Source organism: Boleophthalmus pectinirostris, unplaced genomic scaffold (assembly GCF_026225935.1).
Source record: "Boleophthalmus pectinirostris isolate CB_2022bp ecotype Guang Dong unplaced genomic scaffold, ASM2622593v1 HiC_scaffold_18, whole genome shotgun sequence".
Lineage (NCBI taxonomy): Eukaryota > Metazoa > Chordata > Actinopteri > Gobiiformes > Gobiidae > Boleophthalmus > Boleophthalmus pectinirostris.
The window spans coordinates 24,798,929-24,817,383 of record NW_026571133.1 but is presented as its reverse complement, the minus strand read 5'-3'; the positions used below and the strand labels follow the sequence as shown (position 1 = coordinate 24,817,383).

Here is an 18,455-nt window from a genome sequence, read left to right as displayed (position 1 = left end):
GACATATGAGTCAAATGTGTCAGTTACAGTGAAGTAAGCAATAGTCCATCCCAGTTTGAACCCCTTGTGAAAACAGGAAGTCTTTTTAGTAAAAGCCAAGCACCTTATCCCTCTGGTTTCCTGAAAGCCAGGAGGAAGCTCTCGGACCCCATAAAAGTGATGACTTCAGCACATAGTTGTGCTTCTCCAACATGCCATGACCACAAGACTATACCCAAACCCATACCGGCTTTATCACGGTGAGTTTGTGAAACTGCAAACGTCAAAAGTAGATGGTTGGCTGATGTTATGATATTTCAGAAAATGATTGTTATTGTGGATTTGTTGCATACATAATTCCAGCAGACGACAAAGATAATAAGCATTACCAATGGACTGGTCCCACATAGGTCTCTACTCAGGATTATCACTCTGCTATCTTCAATGCCATCATCTGGAGGGCACTGGGGCAGAAAGAACCTGAACATGGTGGTCAGGAGGAGAATATAGAGGCCCTGAGCAGCCCTTAAAACGGCAGACAGTCACCCTGAGAGTACAAAAGAGAGTAACTTACTTAACAAATGGTATTATTATTATTGCATAATTTAAAAAGTACTCAGTAGCCTTCCAACAACAATTACCACTCTTGTGTCTACATTACGTGTGTGTGCCATTGACCCTAAAAAGCGCAAGTCATTTGAAGAACAAAACACGCAGAATCAGCAAAACGTCCCACATCACATGACAGACTATAGTGCAACAGTAAAAAACTTCCTGTTGCAGTCTAACTATCCATTTATTAAAGAAACGATGGAGCCGCTGGAATTGCTGTGCAGGAGAGGGGCAAATTTATCATAAATTTTAGTCTATGAAGTTTAATTAAATGCTTATTTACGGTTGCGACACATCGGTACTATTTCAGGGAATGTATCACTGTTCCCATCTAGAGGGCATACATGGTAATGCAACTGTCCATAAAACGGGCTACTAAAGTAGGGCGCCACGGTGTGCAATATCAACACTTTTCAGTCAATAATAGAGTATGTATAAATAGAGCATTTTTATATTTTGTAAAAATCAAACAAATTCCTTGTATGATCCGTTGAAATATTGTATTTATATAAGTATGACATCGGAAGGTTTGGTATTTGTAGTTGATCTTTATGTCCCCGTGTAAGAAAGATGTACAAGGACGAAGGTTTGGTCTCAGCTTTGGTGGGGACATTATCAGCAAATTATCAGTCCGGCTGCTAACAGCGCACGAGTAGGGCTCCGTTTGGGAGGTGCACTTGTGGCGATAGTTATTTTAATAGATTCATGCGATAGTCATTCTTTTTCGGCGGCGACTCATAAGGGAAATTTAATTGAAGATGTAGCTAAGTAAGTTCCTTTTGAAAATTTCTTCTAAGTTTGGTGCGCAGCGTTTTCACAAACGCCTGCTCAAGTCGTCATCTTCGGGTGCTGCACTGTCCTGCCGCTTCTCCAGTTTAGACTCCCGGCACCACTAATGACATCACTCTGTTGCAGCCAATGAAACAGCGGCAGGTGTAACCCTGTCGTCATATCACTGAATACATCTCAGAACGTCTAATAAACAAAATGTGTTAAATTAATACTATTTGAGTTTGGAAAAATATCAGAAATTTATATTTTTGTTTATTAAAATAAAATGGCAAATATTGGTAGGGACTATTTTGTCTTCCCCAAATTTTTGTTGTGGCATGTCCCCACCATCCCTATCCAAACCTACGCCCTTGAAGATGTAACTAAAAAAAACAACAGTTACATTATCCTAATCACTCTATGGATGCAGGTTGGTTAAATTAATCAATAACATCTTTGAGCACAGATTCAACAATTTTGATTGTTTTCATATGGAGGCATACATGTTAAGAGAGCAAAGTGACCAAAAATCTAATAGAGGTTATAAAAGGTATCTCTATACTATAGAATCTCACCTTAGACCCAGATTTGGTGTTTTACAAATAAAGTTTAATTGATTGATTTAGTAGGCTAAAAGAAATGGGGAGCAATGAGTAGATTTTGCAGATTTTAAGATACATTTTCTGCACTATGATTAGATTTAAGCTGTAGAGAGTTGAAAAATAATTTCCATGACTCATTAAGTGTTCATTAACAATACTGTACATATAGAATTGTTTTGGGGGGGAAATTCTATTTTAGGATTCAATAATATTCTACATACTTAAAAATGTATTATCGTAAGAGGTGTAGCTGCATTTTGTTTCCCAACTTTACAGTAAAATCCTCTGTATAGTTTACTTTGCCCCTTCTTTCTAACTTAACTTAACTTAAGGGCTCAGTTTTGGGACATACGTCAGTGCTTTCCGGGCACTGAAATCAATAATGTAAATAGTATCGCAACTCCAATCTTTTGTATAATCATTAATGAAAGAGCAATATGAGGAAGATAAATGCAAGAACGACAAACAGTGCATCACCACACATACTCACACGAACCTACTTCAACATGAGAACCGCTCTACAGATTGCACTCTGTGGCCTCTGTCTCACAATGTGTCTGTTTGAAGGAAGAACGTAGGTATTTCCTGTTTTATAAAATCATAAGTTATGGATTTGGGTTATGCCTGTTGTTTATTGCATTTCCTGACATTTTCAGGGCAGATTTACCAGACCCTCCTCCGGTAGACTGTGTCTGGGGCCGGTGGTCTGACTGGACTGTTTGTGATCCTTGTTCAAAAACACGAGTAAGTTTTCCTTGTAATAAAACAAAAAACATTTTTAGAATTAGAATTTTTGACATTGGTGGGTAAAAAGAGCCAAAATTGCACATATTGGGACATGTAATTTTGGAAAACAATTATGTATTTTTAGTCAAAATTATTTTGAATGTCTGAATATGAGTACAAGATTGGAAATATTTTGTGTTAAATTACAGAGTGACTTTGTGTAAAAAAAAAAAGCATTTTGGGACCTTTTGATTAAAATAATACATACAGGTGTAAATTGGGCTATTTTGTTGTTTCCAAGTAAAAGCTTGTGTTGAGAGAGTAAACTAAAAATGAAAAACAATGTGTCCAGCCTTAACTTGAATTGAAACTAAAACCCTGATCTTAACACCAGAGGCGCTCCCGGACCATAGAGGTGTTTGGGCAGTTTGGAGGCCGACCGTGCAAAGGCTCTTTAGGGGAGAGAGAGGCCTGCACAACAAGTCAAGCATGTGTCAAGCCACCAGCTCGTAATTGTTCTGTCAGTGAGTTCCAGTGCAGTGTGGAGTCAGGTAAAATGTTTTCTCTTTTATGTAGTAAATATAGTTGTATTAATCATAGTCTTATCTATTTAGTCATAGGTAAAAATTAAAATGTGCTATATGTTTACTACAAAGTCTAAAATAGATATTCAATAACATTCAGTAACATAGATATTCAGTAACATATTCATATTTAATACAAACTTCATCTTCAATGCTGAGGTTGCTGATCAAATTATTTTTATAGACTTAACTGCCTACTCGTACTGGAAATAAAACATTATTTCAAGTTGCTTGCTTAATTAATTAATTTATTTATTTATTGGATCCCCATTATTATTATTATTATTATTATATTCTTCCTGGGCTTTCTTAATTTTTCACTGGATTTGATGAAAATTTAATTCTACATTTTACAATTTTGTCATTTCCACATCTGACCAGGCCAATGTATCAAAAAGAGGCTTATGTGCAATGGGGATTGGGATTGTGAAGATGGGTATGACGAGGATTGTGACCCTGTGCGTAAACCGTGTGGGAGTCTTAATCTGATCAATAGTGAGCATGGCAGGAGAGCAGGATATGGGTAAGGATTATTGTAATTTAATTCTGTATGGCAATTAAAATGTAATTCTTTGATTGTGTCTTTGCAACAGAATCAATCCATTAAGTGCAGATCCCAGACAAAACCCATTTTACAATGACTATTTTGGTGGGAGGTGTGAGAGAGTGAGAAACCCATCCTCTGGAATATATGACAGAGTACCTTGGAACGTTGGAGTCCTCAGTTATCAGGTCTAGAAAGCCTGCTCTTGTACTTATGCGTCAGTTGTGTTTGTATACATGGCTGAAAGTCCTATATTGCTTTTCCCCAGACTGTGGTGAAAGAGACTGTTTCCAGGGAGATTTATGAAGATTCACACACTCTTCTCACAGAAATACTCACAGATATATCCTCTAAAGTTCACGTTGGACTGTCCTTCAAATTTAGTCCCAGTGAGCCCTCCACGTCAGGTGGGAGCACAGATGGGAGTACAAATGGGAATACAGGTGGACCCCCACCTGTTACGGGACAAGTGAGCTTTGATCCACAAGTAGAGAAGAAAAACATGGTTAGGGCTGTGTCAGAGTACACCACCATAAAGGTACCACTAGATTGCACCATTGTTTACATATTTACTGGACTTGAACTGTATGTCTTCTGTCTTTTACCTACAGAACAAGAGTTTCATACGTGTTAAAGGGTCCATACAACTAAGCACATACAGGATGCGTTCTAATGATCTCCAAGTTGCACTGGGTTTTGTGGAGGATGTTAAAAGACTCCCACTAGAATATGAGAAGAGTATATATTTTTCCTTCATTGAGGACTATGGAACGCACTACACCAAAAACGGAAGACATGGTGGTTACTATGATCTTGTCTATGTTCTCAATCAGGACTCGATCAAGAAGAAAAGTATGAGTGCTTCAGTTTACATGTCACAGTAGTAGTAGTTATTTGTTCTTTGTTTTTATATTTGTATTTTTTACTTGCAGAAATAACAGAAAGAACATTACAAGAATGTGTCAAAATAGGAATCTCTGCCAGTGCTGCCAGTCAGTCTATTGATGCTTCAGGCAACTTTGGTACAGATGATTGTAAATCACTTACTGCAAAGAACGAAGGTGTGTCCATCTCTTTAATAATGAAATGAATAACTGTAGTGGTGACTTGCACTTGCACAATATGCATCATTTGAGATAATAGTCATTCTACTCATGTACCATAGATGAAACATTTGGTAAAGCTGTTGTGGACAGAGTAGTGTCTGCCATTTATGGAGGCAGTCCTTCGGCTGCTGCTGGCATGAAGACCCAACTGGGCAAAGAGGGGATACTGGACATGACGACCTTTCAGAACTGGGCTAGATCAATTGGGGACGAACCCACACTCCTTGACAGTGATGTATGGACTTTTCTAATTCAGAGTACAATTAGACACTTGTGTTTTTTATTATTAATGTGTTTTCATCTGACAGCCAGAGCCTATCTACACACTGGTGCCACTAGATCTACCCAATGCCAATACTTTAGTAGCCAACATAAAGAGAGCTTTAGCAGAGTATGTGGCAGAGTACAGTCCATGTAAGTGTAAGCCCTGTCATAACGGAGGCACCCCTGCATTGATCGACGGAGAGTGTCAGTGCTTGTGCCCTCCTTCCTACGGCGGCCTGGCCTGCCAAAATTACTTAGTCAAATCTCAGAACATCCGTAAGTAAACAAAGATTTAAACAATACAACAAGCTTTTTTGACTGTTCTGACATTGACTATCTTTCAGAGGACATACCCACTGTGGCCCAGATTGGTAACTGGGGGTGCTGGTCAGTTTACTCTGAATGTGTACTTGGGAAGCGCAGCAGAACACGCACCTGCAACACAGAAGGCCTCCAGAGCGCATCTTGTGTTGGAGAAATTCGAGCTGAGGAGTATTGCTGAGAATTGTGAATTATTTTCAATTATTCAGCAAAAAGTAAACAGGAAGGATTTACGAAACAACACCACATGTTTTATCACTTTTTATATGTTCAGCAATGATGAAGTTGTTTATTGAACTGCAAATGCATCATATTATGTGATGATCTGAAGATACTGATCTGCTAAATTCTGGTTTAGAGTTCAGTTTATTTGTTGTTTTGTCTGTATCTTTGTATAAGATTATTAGAAGTGAAGCTTCTTTTGCAGTGGTCAAGGTTGCAGGATTAGGATTACAGTATGCAAGTACAGCTGCAGATACAAAGGCTTTGGTTAAATAAGTGTGGGTGAGTGGGTGATAGAGTTTGCAGATTAAGATACTTTTTCCCAGTTGCTACAATTTACAACAATAAAGTATCATCATCATGGAGCTGACAATAATTAAATATATTGAAATTATTAGTTTGAATTGGCTGCTATCGGTGGTTTGTATTGTGAGAGTGAAATGCTGATACTGCCCAACACAACACCATAAGGGCACAGGTTATAAGGCTTGATTTATTTATTTATTTTTTTAAAGCAGTTTCTATTTGTATTCATAATAATGAAATGAAAGTCTTATATTTTCCTAAATGGTCAAAGTTGCTTTACAGTTTTCAGGAATTATTCAGTCACTCTACACTTGGTGGTGGTAAACTGCTGATATAGCCACAACTGCCCTGGGGTAGACTGACAGAAGTGAGGCTGCCAATCTGCCTCTGTACCACAAAAAACTCTGACACATTACAAACATTCTAGGTAATGTGAGTGAAGAGTTTTTGCCTCTGGCGCCCCACTGTGGCACCTGATATTCTCAGCAGCCTTATGGGGTTACTTTTGTCTCATTAATATTCACAAATGCACAGATGGTGATCTACAAATAGTCATTGATTTGTACATGTGTTTTGATATCCACAAATGCATATTTAATATTTGTAACTTGTATTTTGGTAAATAGATGCGAAAATTCACTTTGTATCCACAAATGCGAATCACATTTTACAAACATAATTTTCAGTTTTACAAATGAAATATTTTTTTGCAAATGAAAAAAGATAAATTTACAAATACACATCTATTTGTAAATAACAAAATACAATATTAAATTTGCATTTGTGGATATCAAAACACATGTACAAATCAGTGACTATTTATAGATCACTATCTGTGCATTTGTGAATATTAATGAGACAAAAGTAACCCCATACAGTCTCCCATAGTACTAACCCAGCCCTCCTTCTGAGATTTGCCGAGATCGGACTTTGACAAGGACGTTTGTCCAAACTTATTTATTTATAGAATAGAATTGGTTGTTCTAAAGTCAAAATAAGCAGCACACAAAAAGACAAATGCATTATTTATATAAATGCTATATTTATTGTAAGATACAAATGATACACACTGACACCACTTCCTTCTATCACACAATGTGGGGTGGGGTGTGGTGGCAAATTATGTCTTCTCTCTACAAAGGAAAAACATATTTAAACACTATGTGTATAAACCTATATGTAATTCTGTCCAGATAAGTTTGTGATAGCATGCTACCTCATTTGGCATGTTTTTGGTAGATTGCAATGTACTCTTTGACGTCATCAGGAGAGCCCAAGACCACTGGCACCCTCTGGTGAATGGAGGTGGGCTCGATGTCCAGAACATTCATTGACCCTGTGGTGGCCATACCTCCTGCCTGCTCCATAATGTATGCCATGGGGTTGCATTCATACAGCAGTCTTAACTAAAGCCCAGAAAACTCAGTTAGAGCATGTATCATACCATATGAAAGGGACTGTAAGACCTGCTCACCTTTCCTTTGGGACTCTTGACATTGGCTGGATATAAAAAGATTCCCCCGTACACCAAAGTGCGATGAACATCTGCAACCATAGAACCTACATAGCGTCCACCATATGGAGCAGAGCCATCCTGAAATATCAATATTATTATAACAACAATGTTATACAACAAAATGAGATTTACTGTAATATTTTGGGTGTACCTCTGGGTATTTCTTTTTTTGTAGGTACTCTGTTACATCTGGGAAAAAGTGCTGTGCATATCCTTCATTTAAACTGTATATTTTCCCCTTTTTCTTAATCTTTACATCTCGATCTACTAGAATAAACTCACCAATGGCCTGGGCAGATGTACAAAGAGATTATTATATCAGAAGATATTAAGTAGATTGTAGTAATATTAGTTTTCAATATATGCTTACAGGGTCAAGCATGAAGCCGTTGACTCCTTGTCCAGTAGATAGGACCATCATAGTGGCACTGCCATAAAGAGCATAACCAGCTGCCACTATGTTTCTTCCAGACTGAAGGGCATCTTTCTCACATGGCTCATCATCTGTGGTCTATAAAAAAGGAGATATGTACCAAATCATATTTAAAACTCTGTTATAAGTTGGTGTTTTTTTTATCTTATGCACAACCGGTTCCTCAACAATTAGCGCTCTATAATGATACACAGCCTATAGCATGACAAGATAAAACAAAATAATCTGTGAGAAAATATTTTGTGCTTGCTACAGAGTTGAGCCATTTATTTTAGTTTATAAAATGTATTTCCATTAAACTATAAACTTGTTTTACCTTTCTGTAGACAGCAAAGATGGTTCCAATTGAGACAAGGCAGTCAATATTTGAAGAACCGTCTAAGGGATCAAAGCACACTATGTACTTTCCCTGTGATCAACAAACCATGAAAGTCATATCATTAACTAAAATTAATGAGAAATTATATAACAGACATACATAGATGATAGAATGGCACAAAATCATACTCTCTTTTCTGGTTCCACAATGATGGCCTTCTCATCTTCCTCAGACACCAACACACAGGACGTAAAGGAGGACTTGATCATGTTGATCACCAAGTCATTTGACAAGACATCCAGCTTCTTTACTTGGTCTCCTGTGACATTTGTGCTCCCCGCAATGCCATAGCTGTCAAATTAAATGCAGAAATAATAGAGATAATTATTATATAATATAAATGTGAGCTGCTGCAGCAGCACATTATTGGCCTTGGACAGGGTAGATTCTTGACTACAAGAAAGCTAAGAGTTATGGTTAAGTTTAACAGGTCAACATTCACTTCTCAACATTCAACATATTTAATAAATGGGGACACTTTTGGTTCACATATTTTAGAGTACAGGTGCAAGGTAATTGGAGATCCCTTTGTCATTTGTCATCATACACTATGGTGCATAGCATGTTTCTAAAGGGCTGTCACCCTCAAACACATAACTTATAAGTCTCCCTTCTCCCTGACAGAGGAATACTCACAGGTTGGCGATCCCGGCCTTCCGGACAGCGGTGGAGATGGCTTTGACAGCTGTGCAGATAGAATTGAGAAGGTTTGTGAGCTCTCCTGTCCCATGTGCCTTCCTGCCCTCCTCCAGGACAAACCTGGTGAGGGTCAGCACATTAGTGTCGAAGGCTGCTTTGTCAGACATGTTGTCTGGTGGACTGGGACTGCCACTGGACCCGGGAAAAAATGTCTCCTATTGCTCAAAGTATAAAAATGTGCACCTTGCACTGAGATAGGAGAGGGGGCAGGGGTGTGCTTCTCTCACAGCCAATCACAGAGGCTGCTTATCATATTGGGGAAGGTTTAACCAGATGCTTAACAGACAGAGGGTTAAAGATCAAAGTTCAAAGATAATAAGTGCTTTGAAAAAAAAAAAAAAAAAAAAAAAAAAGCTCTTGCTATTAGGATAACTAGTTGTGGCAGCAAAACTAGATGTTAAAACAGGCAATCAAAACTTACAAAAAACAATATGTAATTTCATTTGTAAATTATTACACACAAAGAGCAAACACTAGGCATTTGTTTACCTTTAAATGTCTAAAAGTGGATTTTAAAGCAATTGGAAGACATAGCCTATGAGGTTAAAATGTGTTCACACTTTCCTGGGTTGGTCATGGTTTGACTAAACATAGTTTACTCCTGACTTAGTTTGGTGCTGGTTGTTCTGCTGTTAGTTTAGATCGTGATCTAGTCCAGGTTTAGTTGGTTTTGTCCCAGTATATTGTTCCAATCTACAAGTGTAAGCACCCTCTAAAGTTCAAATCAGTACAATCATTCTCTACCTCAGGCTGTATTTTACTCAGAGGCCTTCAGTCCATCAATTGTGTCAATAGAGCCAGAGGTTTAAGGTATATCTTTTATCTTAACTGTTATGTCATTCATTTGACTATTCTCTGAGATGCAAAAATGATCAAACAAACTATGCATGTTGACCCATGACCACATACCAACTATGTGAGTGATTAGGTAGCTTAATAGAACAAAATACAGAAAAAAACAACTGTAATAATATATACATTAAAATATATAAATATCTACGCCATGTTATTACATTGCATTTTTATTTATTTGCACTGTTGGGCAAGTTACTTTGAAACTGTAATGCGTTATTTATTACCTATTACTGTCATTTCAAAGTAATTCGTTACATTACAATATTACTGCATTTAAAATGTAAGGCATTACATTACTATTGCATTACTTTAAGTTACTCTCACCAAAATAACTTTTGCGCTGTATATGGACTGAACCAGGACTAAACCAGGTCTAAACCAGGACTAAACCAGAGCTGAACCAGGACTAAACCAGAAGTGAACTAGGACTAAACTAGAAGTGAACTAGGACTAAAACAGGACTCACTGTCAGGTCGGTCTTGAAGGTGATCGCAGGAGAAAGGAGCGGCTCTGCTCCGCACCTCAAGGAGGTAAGAGCGGCTGTCACCCGTTCGCTCTTTATGGACCCTGCTGCTCGGGCTCGCGGCCCTGATTTCAGCAACTATTTGCAGGTACCCGAGCCGGTGCAAGAGTCTGTTACAGCGCGTAACTTCTACCTTCCTTCAGCGTGTCCAGAAGTCCAACTTTTTGTGTGATGGTTTGCATCTTCCTCTGCCTTTTGGGTGCGAGCGCAGGAGCCTTTGTCGGTGCAGAACGTTTCGTCGACGTTGTGGGTTTTCGTCGGGGAGAAAACTTGCAACCGTACAGCACTTCAGAATCACACTGCTAGAGACTGAACATGTATTTAAATTTGGCAGCTGAACACATTCTGTACTGTACTGTACAGGAGACAGGAGTCCCTTGGCCAGTCAGGACGCAGCGGGAGGAACGCAATACGCATTCATACAATGTAAAAAAAAAAAAACAGGGCATGCAAAATTGCACACACAAAAATAAATAAATAAATAAAAAAATCTGCGAGACAGCGAAAAGTGAACTGCGATAGAGGGAAGGACGAGCGTAAACCAGGTCTAAACCAGAACTGACCCAGGTCTAAACCAGGTCTAAACAGCGTGGAGTTCTTTGTCAGTCCTTTCGCCCGCGGTTACCTGAAGGTCTATGAGGGCGCATCTCCGGCGTTTCACCGCTGCTGATATCGAGGTGATTTTAGCGAATTTGTATGAAGAAAAACCCACCACTTCAATCCAGGTTAAAAAAAAAAAACACTGTAACGCGCATTTGTACCGAGTAAAATATTACTATTTTTTCCCCTGTAATGCCTTACATTACTGCGTTACAGCAAAAAGTAATGCATTACTGTAATTCGTTACTTTTATAACGCGTTACTCCCAACACTGTTTATTTGTTTATTTTGAAGTAGCAGTCCGTTATTGTAACGCTTGCATAATTTATTATGTCCACACGATGTCACTCTTGTTGTATAGGCTGCTACTGTGTTTCTGTGGCCTATAGACCAAAGTCAATGGTACTAAAGAATAAAAGAATAATTACTTGGCCAAATTAAACAGGGGAAGGCCTATTTACTGCGCTCACTTTATTTTAGGGTACATTAATAATGCAATGCGGTCTACCTGACTCCTCTTATATTACTTCTGCTGTACGATTACGGTCTTACGGAAAATAACATACCGAGTAACTACAACTACTGCGCTTTTGATGCTTTAGTATTTGATAAACTACACCTTTCCCTTGAACACAACAGCACAAGTGAGTAGTACACGCTATAACAACATTTTCTGATGGCTACAAGTCAGTGCAAATATGTGCGTAGTTCACCTGGCCAACAGTAATGCACATGGTTATAAGGGGAAATGTTATAGTAGATTGCAACTAACTATCACTTGTAATCTATTTTAAGTAGCATATTTTAGATATAGGCTGCAACATTTCAATATTACTATATTCAGTTTTACACTGTGCAATAGCCCATTAGATAGATTTTAAAACCAAAGTATCCTGGGCAAAAAGAGATCTTATTTTCTTGCTGATCGACCTATAAAACACAAGATGCTTACAGATGAAAAGCTGATACCTGGTGCAACATCCAGCTTTTTCTTCTGAGCAAGGCTTTGCAGAACCCCCGTAATATGTCCTGGGATTGCATTTCCTGGGTGTAAGCATTGTGAGGTGTGCTGTCATTGAGAGCTGGTGCACTGCTCAAGAGGACAAAAAGAAAAGCTGTACACAGAGAAGTTAAGGATATATTTTCTTGTATTTTACATCGTATTGAATTAGGTTTTCAAATGCTTGTTTTACATTAAACTGGACTATTTTTTATGCAGATCTACATGGCCAGAGGAAGATTCGTGGTTAAAGTCATGCCAGGTATTTTTATTTTATTTTTAGGATATTGTTACATCATTAATATTATTATATATTAACAGACAAATATGAGCTTACAACAAAAGTAAGTATGTTTTAAAACTTCATTATTACATTAATTAGAAAAGTTATATATAATCTACCATGTTTTTGTGAGAAATGTTTCTTATGCCACTGGTTTTGGGATTATGTCTGAGGTTGAGAAAGCCTGCCCAAAGTATGGTTATGCATTTTAAGGGCGAGCTAAAGGGTAATTATGGGCTAAAATAGTCTCTGTAGTGAGACATATTATTTAGAGTGAAGTAGGTTGTGAACGCAGTGACTCTATGATTGGTAAATGTGATGTCCCTCCCACTGAGTGGAACAGTCTCAGAGGATAAAAAAGCCTTTGGGATGTTAACAGTTGTTAGACTTAGCAAGACCAAGGTGAACTCAACGAGGTAAACAAACACAACTTAAGTATATAGAGAATATGTTTTATAACATATATATATATATTTTTTTTTTCCCCAGGTGGCTGTTTCTGTAAAGACTTGGATATTGACTACATTTCTCAATCCAAATTCACATGCACCACATGTGTGGAAAGTTTACCGGCTACCACCATTAAGCGGCTAAGCTTTAAGAAGAGGCTCAGAGGAGCCTCAGATAATGCAGAAGCATCTCCAAATGTTGCTTCATCCAGTCAATGGCATTCAGCAGAATCTCTACTGTCTAACAAAGATGGTACAAAAGAAGTGGCTACATCCCGCTCAACTCGAGGGCGTCCTCCCCTTCCTCCTCCTCATAATTTTATTACAGATAAGAAAATATCACGTAATAATACTAAAGTGTCCGATATTGAAGAATCACAATGTATGGAGGAAAAAGCCACTCAGGAAATGCAAGAAGTCGTCAGCCCAGCTCCACCTCAGCCCCTTCCCAGACGAAGACTAGCAAGCTTTGGAGGACTAAGTTGTCCTGAATCCTCTTCCCTCTTCACTGGCCTAGGTGCTTATAATCAATTTAAGGATGGATACCAGCCAGGAGCAACTGGAAATCTCCCTGCTTATATTGGCTCTTCTGCAGGCAGCACTCAGTCCCTCAAAGTGAGCCCACAGAGCTCTGGGAGAAGCACACCAGTAACCGGGCTGGGCTCTGTGCAGCTGCAGAATGTCCGTGAGCAGATGGTAGCAGCATTACAGAAGCTGAAGGAGCTGGAAGAACAGGTCAAACTCATCCCTGTTTTAGAATTGAAGATTTCAATTCTTCAAGAAGATAAGAGGCAACTTTTATATGAGCTCAAGAAACACAAAGATGAAGATACCAATCCTGCCTGGAAAATGGCCAATAGTCAAGAAAGGTTTGACATTTCAATGCAATATGTTGATGACTCAGTCCAAAAGAAGAACATTCAATTAGGAGAGTCTAAGGAACTACCTGAAAAGGTACAGTCAGTGGAGCAACAATACAAGCCTGATCTTTTGCATGCATGGCAAAGAAATTCATATTTATGTGACAAAATTACAAGGTCTGTAGCAACTGGTACTGATAAAGAAAGGGATTTTGTATGTTGTGAGCATCATTGTCAAAGCAGTGAAAAACAGATGAGGTCTATTGCAATTGATGTTACTGAAAACAACCTTGGAATTAACTCACAGAGAGATGATGAGATTTTAGCTCAACAAGAAATTATTTATTCTTTAAAAGATAGAATTGGTTATTTGGAAGCAGAGCTCAAAGAATCCACTCTTCAAATAGAGATGAACCGATTAAAATTAGAACTCCAAGCAGCAGAAGAAAGAAATAATAAGAAAATGAACAAAGCTTCCAGTGCTTCACCATCTACGGTGAACACAAGTATAGAGGCCAGACCATCCACAAAAAGCCAAGCAGTGGGGAATCACGTGACAGTTTGTGACGCTAGCACAGGGGAAGTGACAGAGATGAAAAGTGTGGGAATATCGTGTTGCAGGATGATTCTGCAAAATGTACGTTCTGGACCAACCGTTCAGTGGGTAGCTAGAGAAATGGTTGACACAGCAGATAAGAACACAGGGTTCCAGATTTTGGCAACATCACAAGGAGTTGGAACATGCATAAATCTTTGTGATACAGGAACCAACACAGACAAACATTGGTCGGACAGCGGGGTATCTTCAGTTAATGTGAATTTTTCTAGAGATCATTGCATTGATCAGGGTGTCATGGCTTCTGCTGAGACAGCTTCTCAACATACTAACACAGTGCGCAATTTAGTATCCCGCTTTACAAACACCAAACAAGCATTCAACACAGACTCAATCACTAACACTGTAATCAAAAGCCAGGACAAGCATACAAATACTCCCACAACGGTCACAAGGACAGTATCTGTGGGAAGCAGGGTCCAAGACATCCAGGCTCCTCTGCAGACTCGCACAATCGGTGTGGGCACCACTCATGTTTTTGACAGTGAAACATTGCAGCCAAACTTAGTCGGCAAGGTAACACGAGATGCTAGTGTGGGCTTTATAAATATTAATGAGAATTTTCTGATTGGAATAAAAACCCGGAATATGGCATCTGGACCATCACATTTACCTGATCCTTTAAAAACAAGGAGCATTGGTGTTGGAGAGGGAAAGATATTGGATTCCCCACCCAAAGAAAGCAGAGAAATCATGGCAAATCAATCATTAAAAGATACTGAACTGAATTACTATATTGAAGCGATGCAGCGATTTCTCACAGAGCACAAAGACTTGCTCAAAGAAGAGAAGACGTGTATTTCAAACCAACATAAATCTAGCCAGAGGAATGCCAGCCCCACCCAGCTCTGCAAAATCATTCAAGAGAGGAATGACGGGACTGCTTCGGATACATCAGGTTGACATTTTATACTAGCAAAATATATTATATGTTTTTGAAATAGTAAAATTAATTCAAAATGTGTTTTTTAGAGACAACACACAAAGAATTCCAAGTGATGGGTGCAGATGATGACACTTTCACCGGTGCTAAACCAAATGAGGTGAAAAGAATGATACAAATGTTAGAGCAGCAGACATCATCGACTCTGCAAGGTAAACATACATTTTAAATTTAAAACTGAGTTTCCCAAGTTATTTGAACTGTAAATAGAGGTTGAGGTTTGTTCTTCCTTGACCACTCCCAAAGGCCAGTTTAAATTCTGGGTGGGTTCAGGGGAAGTGGCTGACCATTGGTTTGGCTGATTTTACTTTGGAGGGATGCACTTGAAATCTTTGGAATGAGATTTGGTTTTGCAACCACAGAACAGTTTGTGGTAGTCAGACCAAAACTGAATATAGCTTTGCAGACGTTAGGTTTCCTTATACTATGTCTGTAATGGATGGATATCATTTTTTTGTGCTAAAACATCTTCATATTAATTTTAGCTTGCTTGCCTTTACTTCCAGACAAGGCAATGCAAGGCACTAACCCATGGTCTGTATGTAAGAAGAAGAACAGTGACCAAAGTTGCAGTACCTCCAGAAAGAACATGCGGCTAATGGGGGTGACCACAGGGTAAGACTTGAATATACAAACATGATTTTTGCATGTATGTCAACTCTGAAAATGTATTCAGATTGGAGCCACTTTCACCAAATATTACCAGTGACACTGGGACAGCTACAGTACACGCAAACAAAGCTGCAATTATTAAGACCAATAATGAAGGATCAAAGGAAAAAAAATACAACAAACATTTGTCGAGCAAACGGCCAAAAGGATCAGCTAAATCATCTTTACAAGAAAGGTACAGAGGCGCATTTTAAGTATGTACTACAGTCTCCAAGTCTAAACATTGTTTTATTTTAGTTGTAGGTTTAAATTAAGTGAAAAAATGCTGTCTGCCTGCCAAAACCTAAAGATACACCTATCTGATGGTACAGAGAAAAGAACTATGGATTTTGTAAGTTATTTTCACTCTTTTACAATTCTTTCTGATTTAAACAGAATGATTTGTAGTGGTATGTGACATTGTACATGCACTATGTTTAATGGCATGCCATTTGCTGGGTGTGGCGTGTGGCACAGACAGGGTGTCATCAAGAATATGTTCATATGTATAAAAAAGGCTGTGAAAACTACTTACACCAAGGCATCTACTTAGTAACTATTATGATATCTTAAACTGATAATTTGTTTTTTTATCCATGGTAGAAAGACGCTATTCAAACGCTTAAACAAGAATGGTTTAACATATCCAGCCAGAAGTCTGCTGCCCCTCATGCAGTAGAGATTTACCTCTCTGCTTTTCAAGATTTTTCACCCTTGGTGCTGCAGTATGTGGTCAATATGGCTGACAGCAATGGAAACACAGCTCTGCACTACTGTGTGTCATACTCCAACTTTGGGGTTGTCAAGAAATTACTTAAAACAGGTAAAAGTAGTACATTGACTTAAAATTGCTGTACACAAGCTGCATGACCATTAGGGGGCAGCAAAGATGGGATAATCCTTAGCAGAGACATGAGAAATACCAAGATGTCTTTTGTGTTGGAATACTATGGCTGACCAACTACCCGTTCTGTTCCAACAGATGTGTGTAATGTAAATCAGCAGAATAAAGCAGGTTACACTCCCATAATGCTGGCAGCACTTGCACAGGTGTCCTCTCCTGAGCACATGAGTATTGTGAAGGAGCTTTTCTCTAAAGGAGATGTCAATGCTAAGGCCAGTCAGGTATGAGTCACTTTTGGAGCCTTTCAGATGTTTTTCTGAATAACATTGTACAATATGCCAGTGTGTCTTGTCTTTCCTCTCACTCTCGTGCAGGCCGGGCAAACAGCGCTGATGCTCGCGGTGAGCCATGGGAATTTGGAAATGGTGCAAGCGTTACTGGAGCAGGGGGCAGAGGTCAACCTGCAGGATGATGAGGGCTCCACAGCACTGATGTGTGCCAGTGAACACGGCCATAAAGAAATAGTGAAATTTCTGCTGCAGCAACCCAACTGTGATGCTACCCTTACAGACAGTGTATGCAAATTCTGATACTAAGAGTAGTTAGCATTCTGACAAAAGGAGCTACTTTAACCATTTACGTTACATGTTTATTTTGTAATTATAGTAATCTCTATAAATTGAACTACTGATGTTATTATTATTATATTTTATTATTATCTTTCTGCTGCCTGACAAAAATGAATTTCCTTCAGGATAAATACAGTATTATCTATCTCTTAAAATGCCTGGCACAGCCAAGCTCCACATCTGCCCAACTAGGCTATGCTATGTCACACTGTTTTTTTTGTGTTTTTGTTTGTTTTTTTACTAATAATTTAAAAATATGTCTTTTTAGGATGAAAGCACTGCCTTGTCTATTGCATTAGAGGGAGGTCATAAAGAGATAGCAATGCTTCTTTATGCGCACGCTAATTTCTCCAAAGGAAACACTGGGGTATGTTGTGTCTTTCATCTGCTTTTAACTTTACGAATATTTTAACCCTAAATGTGTGTTTGTTTTAACAGACATCTGTTGATCCCACCCCACCTTCATCCCCAGGCAGAAGAAAATAGGTATTTGAATGGAGATGTACATGACACCTGAAGGCTCTATGTTATTATAGTTTTTTTCATTTTGGCACATTTTCTGAAATTATCTTTTGTACAATTTGCAAACCTATTCACATTTTTGTAACACTTTCTAGTACTTCTAGCCTAACTAGAGCATCCCTCCATATTGTGATTCCTGTGTTATGTTGTGCCCCCTATGTCTTTGGCCAGTCTTTGATAAAATTGTAGGGTTTTGGTGAGTCTGATGTTGAAACATAAAAAGAGAGTGTACAGTGGCAAGCTGGGTAAAGACTATCAGTGTGTTAGGCATGTGTTTTGATATTGAGATGAGTGTAAGGTTGAAAAATTGATATGTCATGCCAATGAACTGTGTTTGCTCACTTAACTGGCAAGTTTTGAAACTGTACAAAAATGTTGGCATTAGTTTTAAAGTGATAGAAAAAAAATTTTACGTTACAATATGAGTTTTATCTGTATTCATTCGGAAATTTGTAAAACTCTAAACCTGATTTATCCATTCAATAAGTGAGTGCCTGATATTTTTATTTTTTCTCACTGATCTATCCATTGTGGTTTTATGGTCAAAGAACAATAATAATAATAATAATAATAATAATAATAATAATAAAAACATTTTGTTAAACATCACATTTTG

At 38.4% G+C, this 18,455-nt stretch overlaps 3 protein-coding genes across 3 annotated transcripts; 2 read left to right on the top strand and 1 right to left on the bottom strand.

Annotated features, from left to right (window-relative positions):
- Positions 1-2,430: 2,430 nt before the first annotated feature.
- c9 (complement component 9) lies at positions 2,431-6,196 on the top strand. The gene is made up of 11 exons (XM_020921762.2): positions 2,431-2,538; positions 2,621-2,708; positions 3,085-3,241; positions 3,656-3,797; positions 3,868-4,006; positions 4,087-4,356; positions 4,430-4,670; positions 4,751-4,879; positions 4,984-5,159; positions 5,233-5,464; positions 5,533-6,196. Exons 1-11 carry the CDS (start codon positions 2,471-2,473, stop codon positions 5,688-5,690), a joined length of 1,800 nt encoding a protein of 599 aa, XP_020777421.2. The 5' UTR covers positions 2,431-2,470; the 3' UTR covers positions 5,691-6,196.
- Positions 6,197-6,851: 655 nt separating this feature from the next.
- Positions 6,852-9,240, bottom strand: LOC110157379 (fructose-1,6-bisphosphatase 1-like). The gene is made up of 8 exons (XM_020921705.2): positions 9,002-9,240; positions 8,494-8,656; positions 8,303-8,395; positions 7,924-8,064; positions 7,705-7,842; positions 7,512-7,631; positions 7,254-7,443; positions 6,852-7,170 (listed from the first exon to the last, which is right to left on the bottom strand). Exons 1-7 carry the CDS (start codon positions 9,169-9,171, stop codon positions 7,255-7,257), a joined length of 1,014 nt encoding a protein of 337 aa, XP_020777364.1. The 5' UTR covers positions 9,172-9,240; the 3' UTR covers positions 6,852-7,170; position 7,254.
- Positions 9,241-13,119: 3,879 nt separating this feature from the next.
- LOC110157484 (KN motif and ankyrin repeat domain-containing protein 1-like) lies at positions 13,120-18,152 on the top strand. The gene is made up of 10 exons (XM_055153783.1): positions 13,120-15,148; positions 15,223-15,345; positions 15,700-15,808; positions 15,870-16,040; positions 16,103-16,200; positions 16,452-16,667; positions 16,827-16,969; positions 17,063-17,263; positions 17,586-17,684; positions 17,756-18,152. The coding sequence occupies exons 1-10, from the start codon at positions 13,159-13,161 to the stop codon at positions 17,801-17,803; spliced, it is 3,198 nt and encodes a 1,065-aa protein (XP_055009758.1). The 5' UTR covers positions 13,120-13,158; the 3' UTR covers positions 17,804-18,152.
- The last annotated feature ends 303 nt before the right edge of the window (positions 18,153-18,455 follow it).

Bases quoted from the DNA above. Each gene is read 5' to 3' on its own strand.
- LOC110157484 (XM_055153783.1), top strand. From the start codon at position 13,159: ATGGAGGAAAAAGCCACTCAGGAAATGCAAGAAGTCGTCAGCCCAGCT. The intron at 16,201-16,451 runs GTTATTTTCACT...CATGGTAGAAAG, and splicing joins AAGAACTATGGATTTTGTAA to ACGCTATTCAAACGCTTAAA. The intron at 17,264-17,585 runs GTATGCAAATTC...ATGTCTTTTTAG, and splicing joins ATGCTACCCTTACAGACAGT to GATGAAAGCACTGCCTTGTC.
- c9 (XM_020921762.2), top strand. From the start codon at position 2,471: ATGAGAACCGCTCTACAGATTGCACTCTGTGGCCTCTGTCTCACAATG. The intron at 2,539-2,620 runs GTAGGTATTTCC...TGACATTTTCAG, and splicing joins TGTCTGTTTGAAGGAAGAAC to GGCAGATTTACCAGACCCTC. The intron at 3,798-3,867 runs GTAAGGATTATT...TCTTTGCAACAG, and splicing joins GGCAGGAGAGCAGGATATGG to AATCAATCCATTAAGTGCAG.
- LOC110157379 (XM_020921705.2), bottom strand. From the start codon at position 9,171: ATGTCTGACAAAGCAGCCTTCGACACTAATGTGCTGACCCTCACCAGG. The intron at 8,396-8,493 runs GTATGATTTTGT...TGTTGATCACAG, and splicing joins TTGTGGAACCAGAAAAGAGA to GGAAAGTACATAGTGTGCTT. The intron at 7,632-7,704 runs GTACACCCAAAA...TTGATATTTCAG, and splicing joins AAAAAAAGAAATACCCAGAG to GATGGCTCTGCTCCATATGG.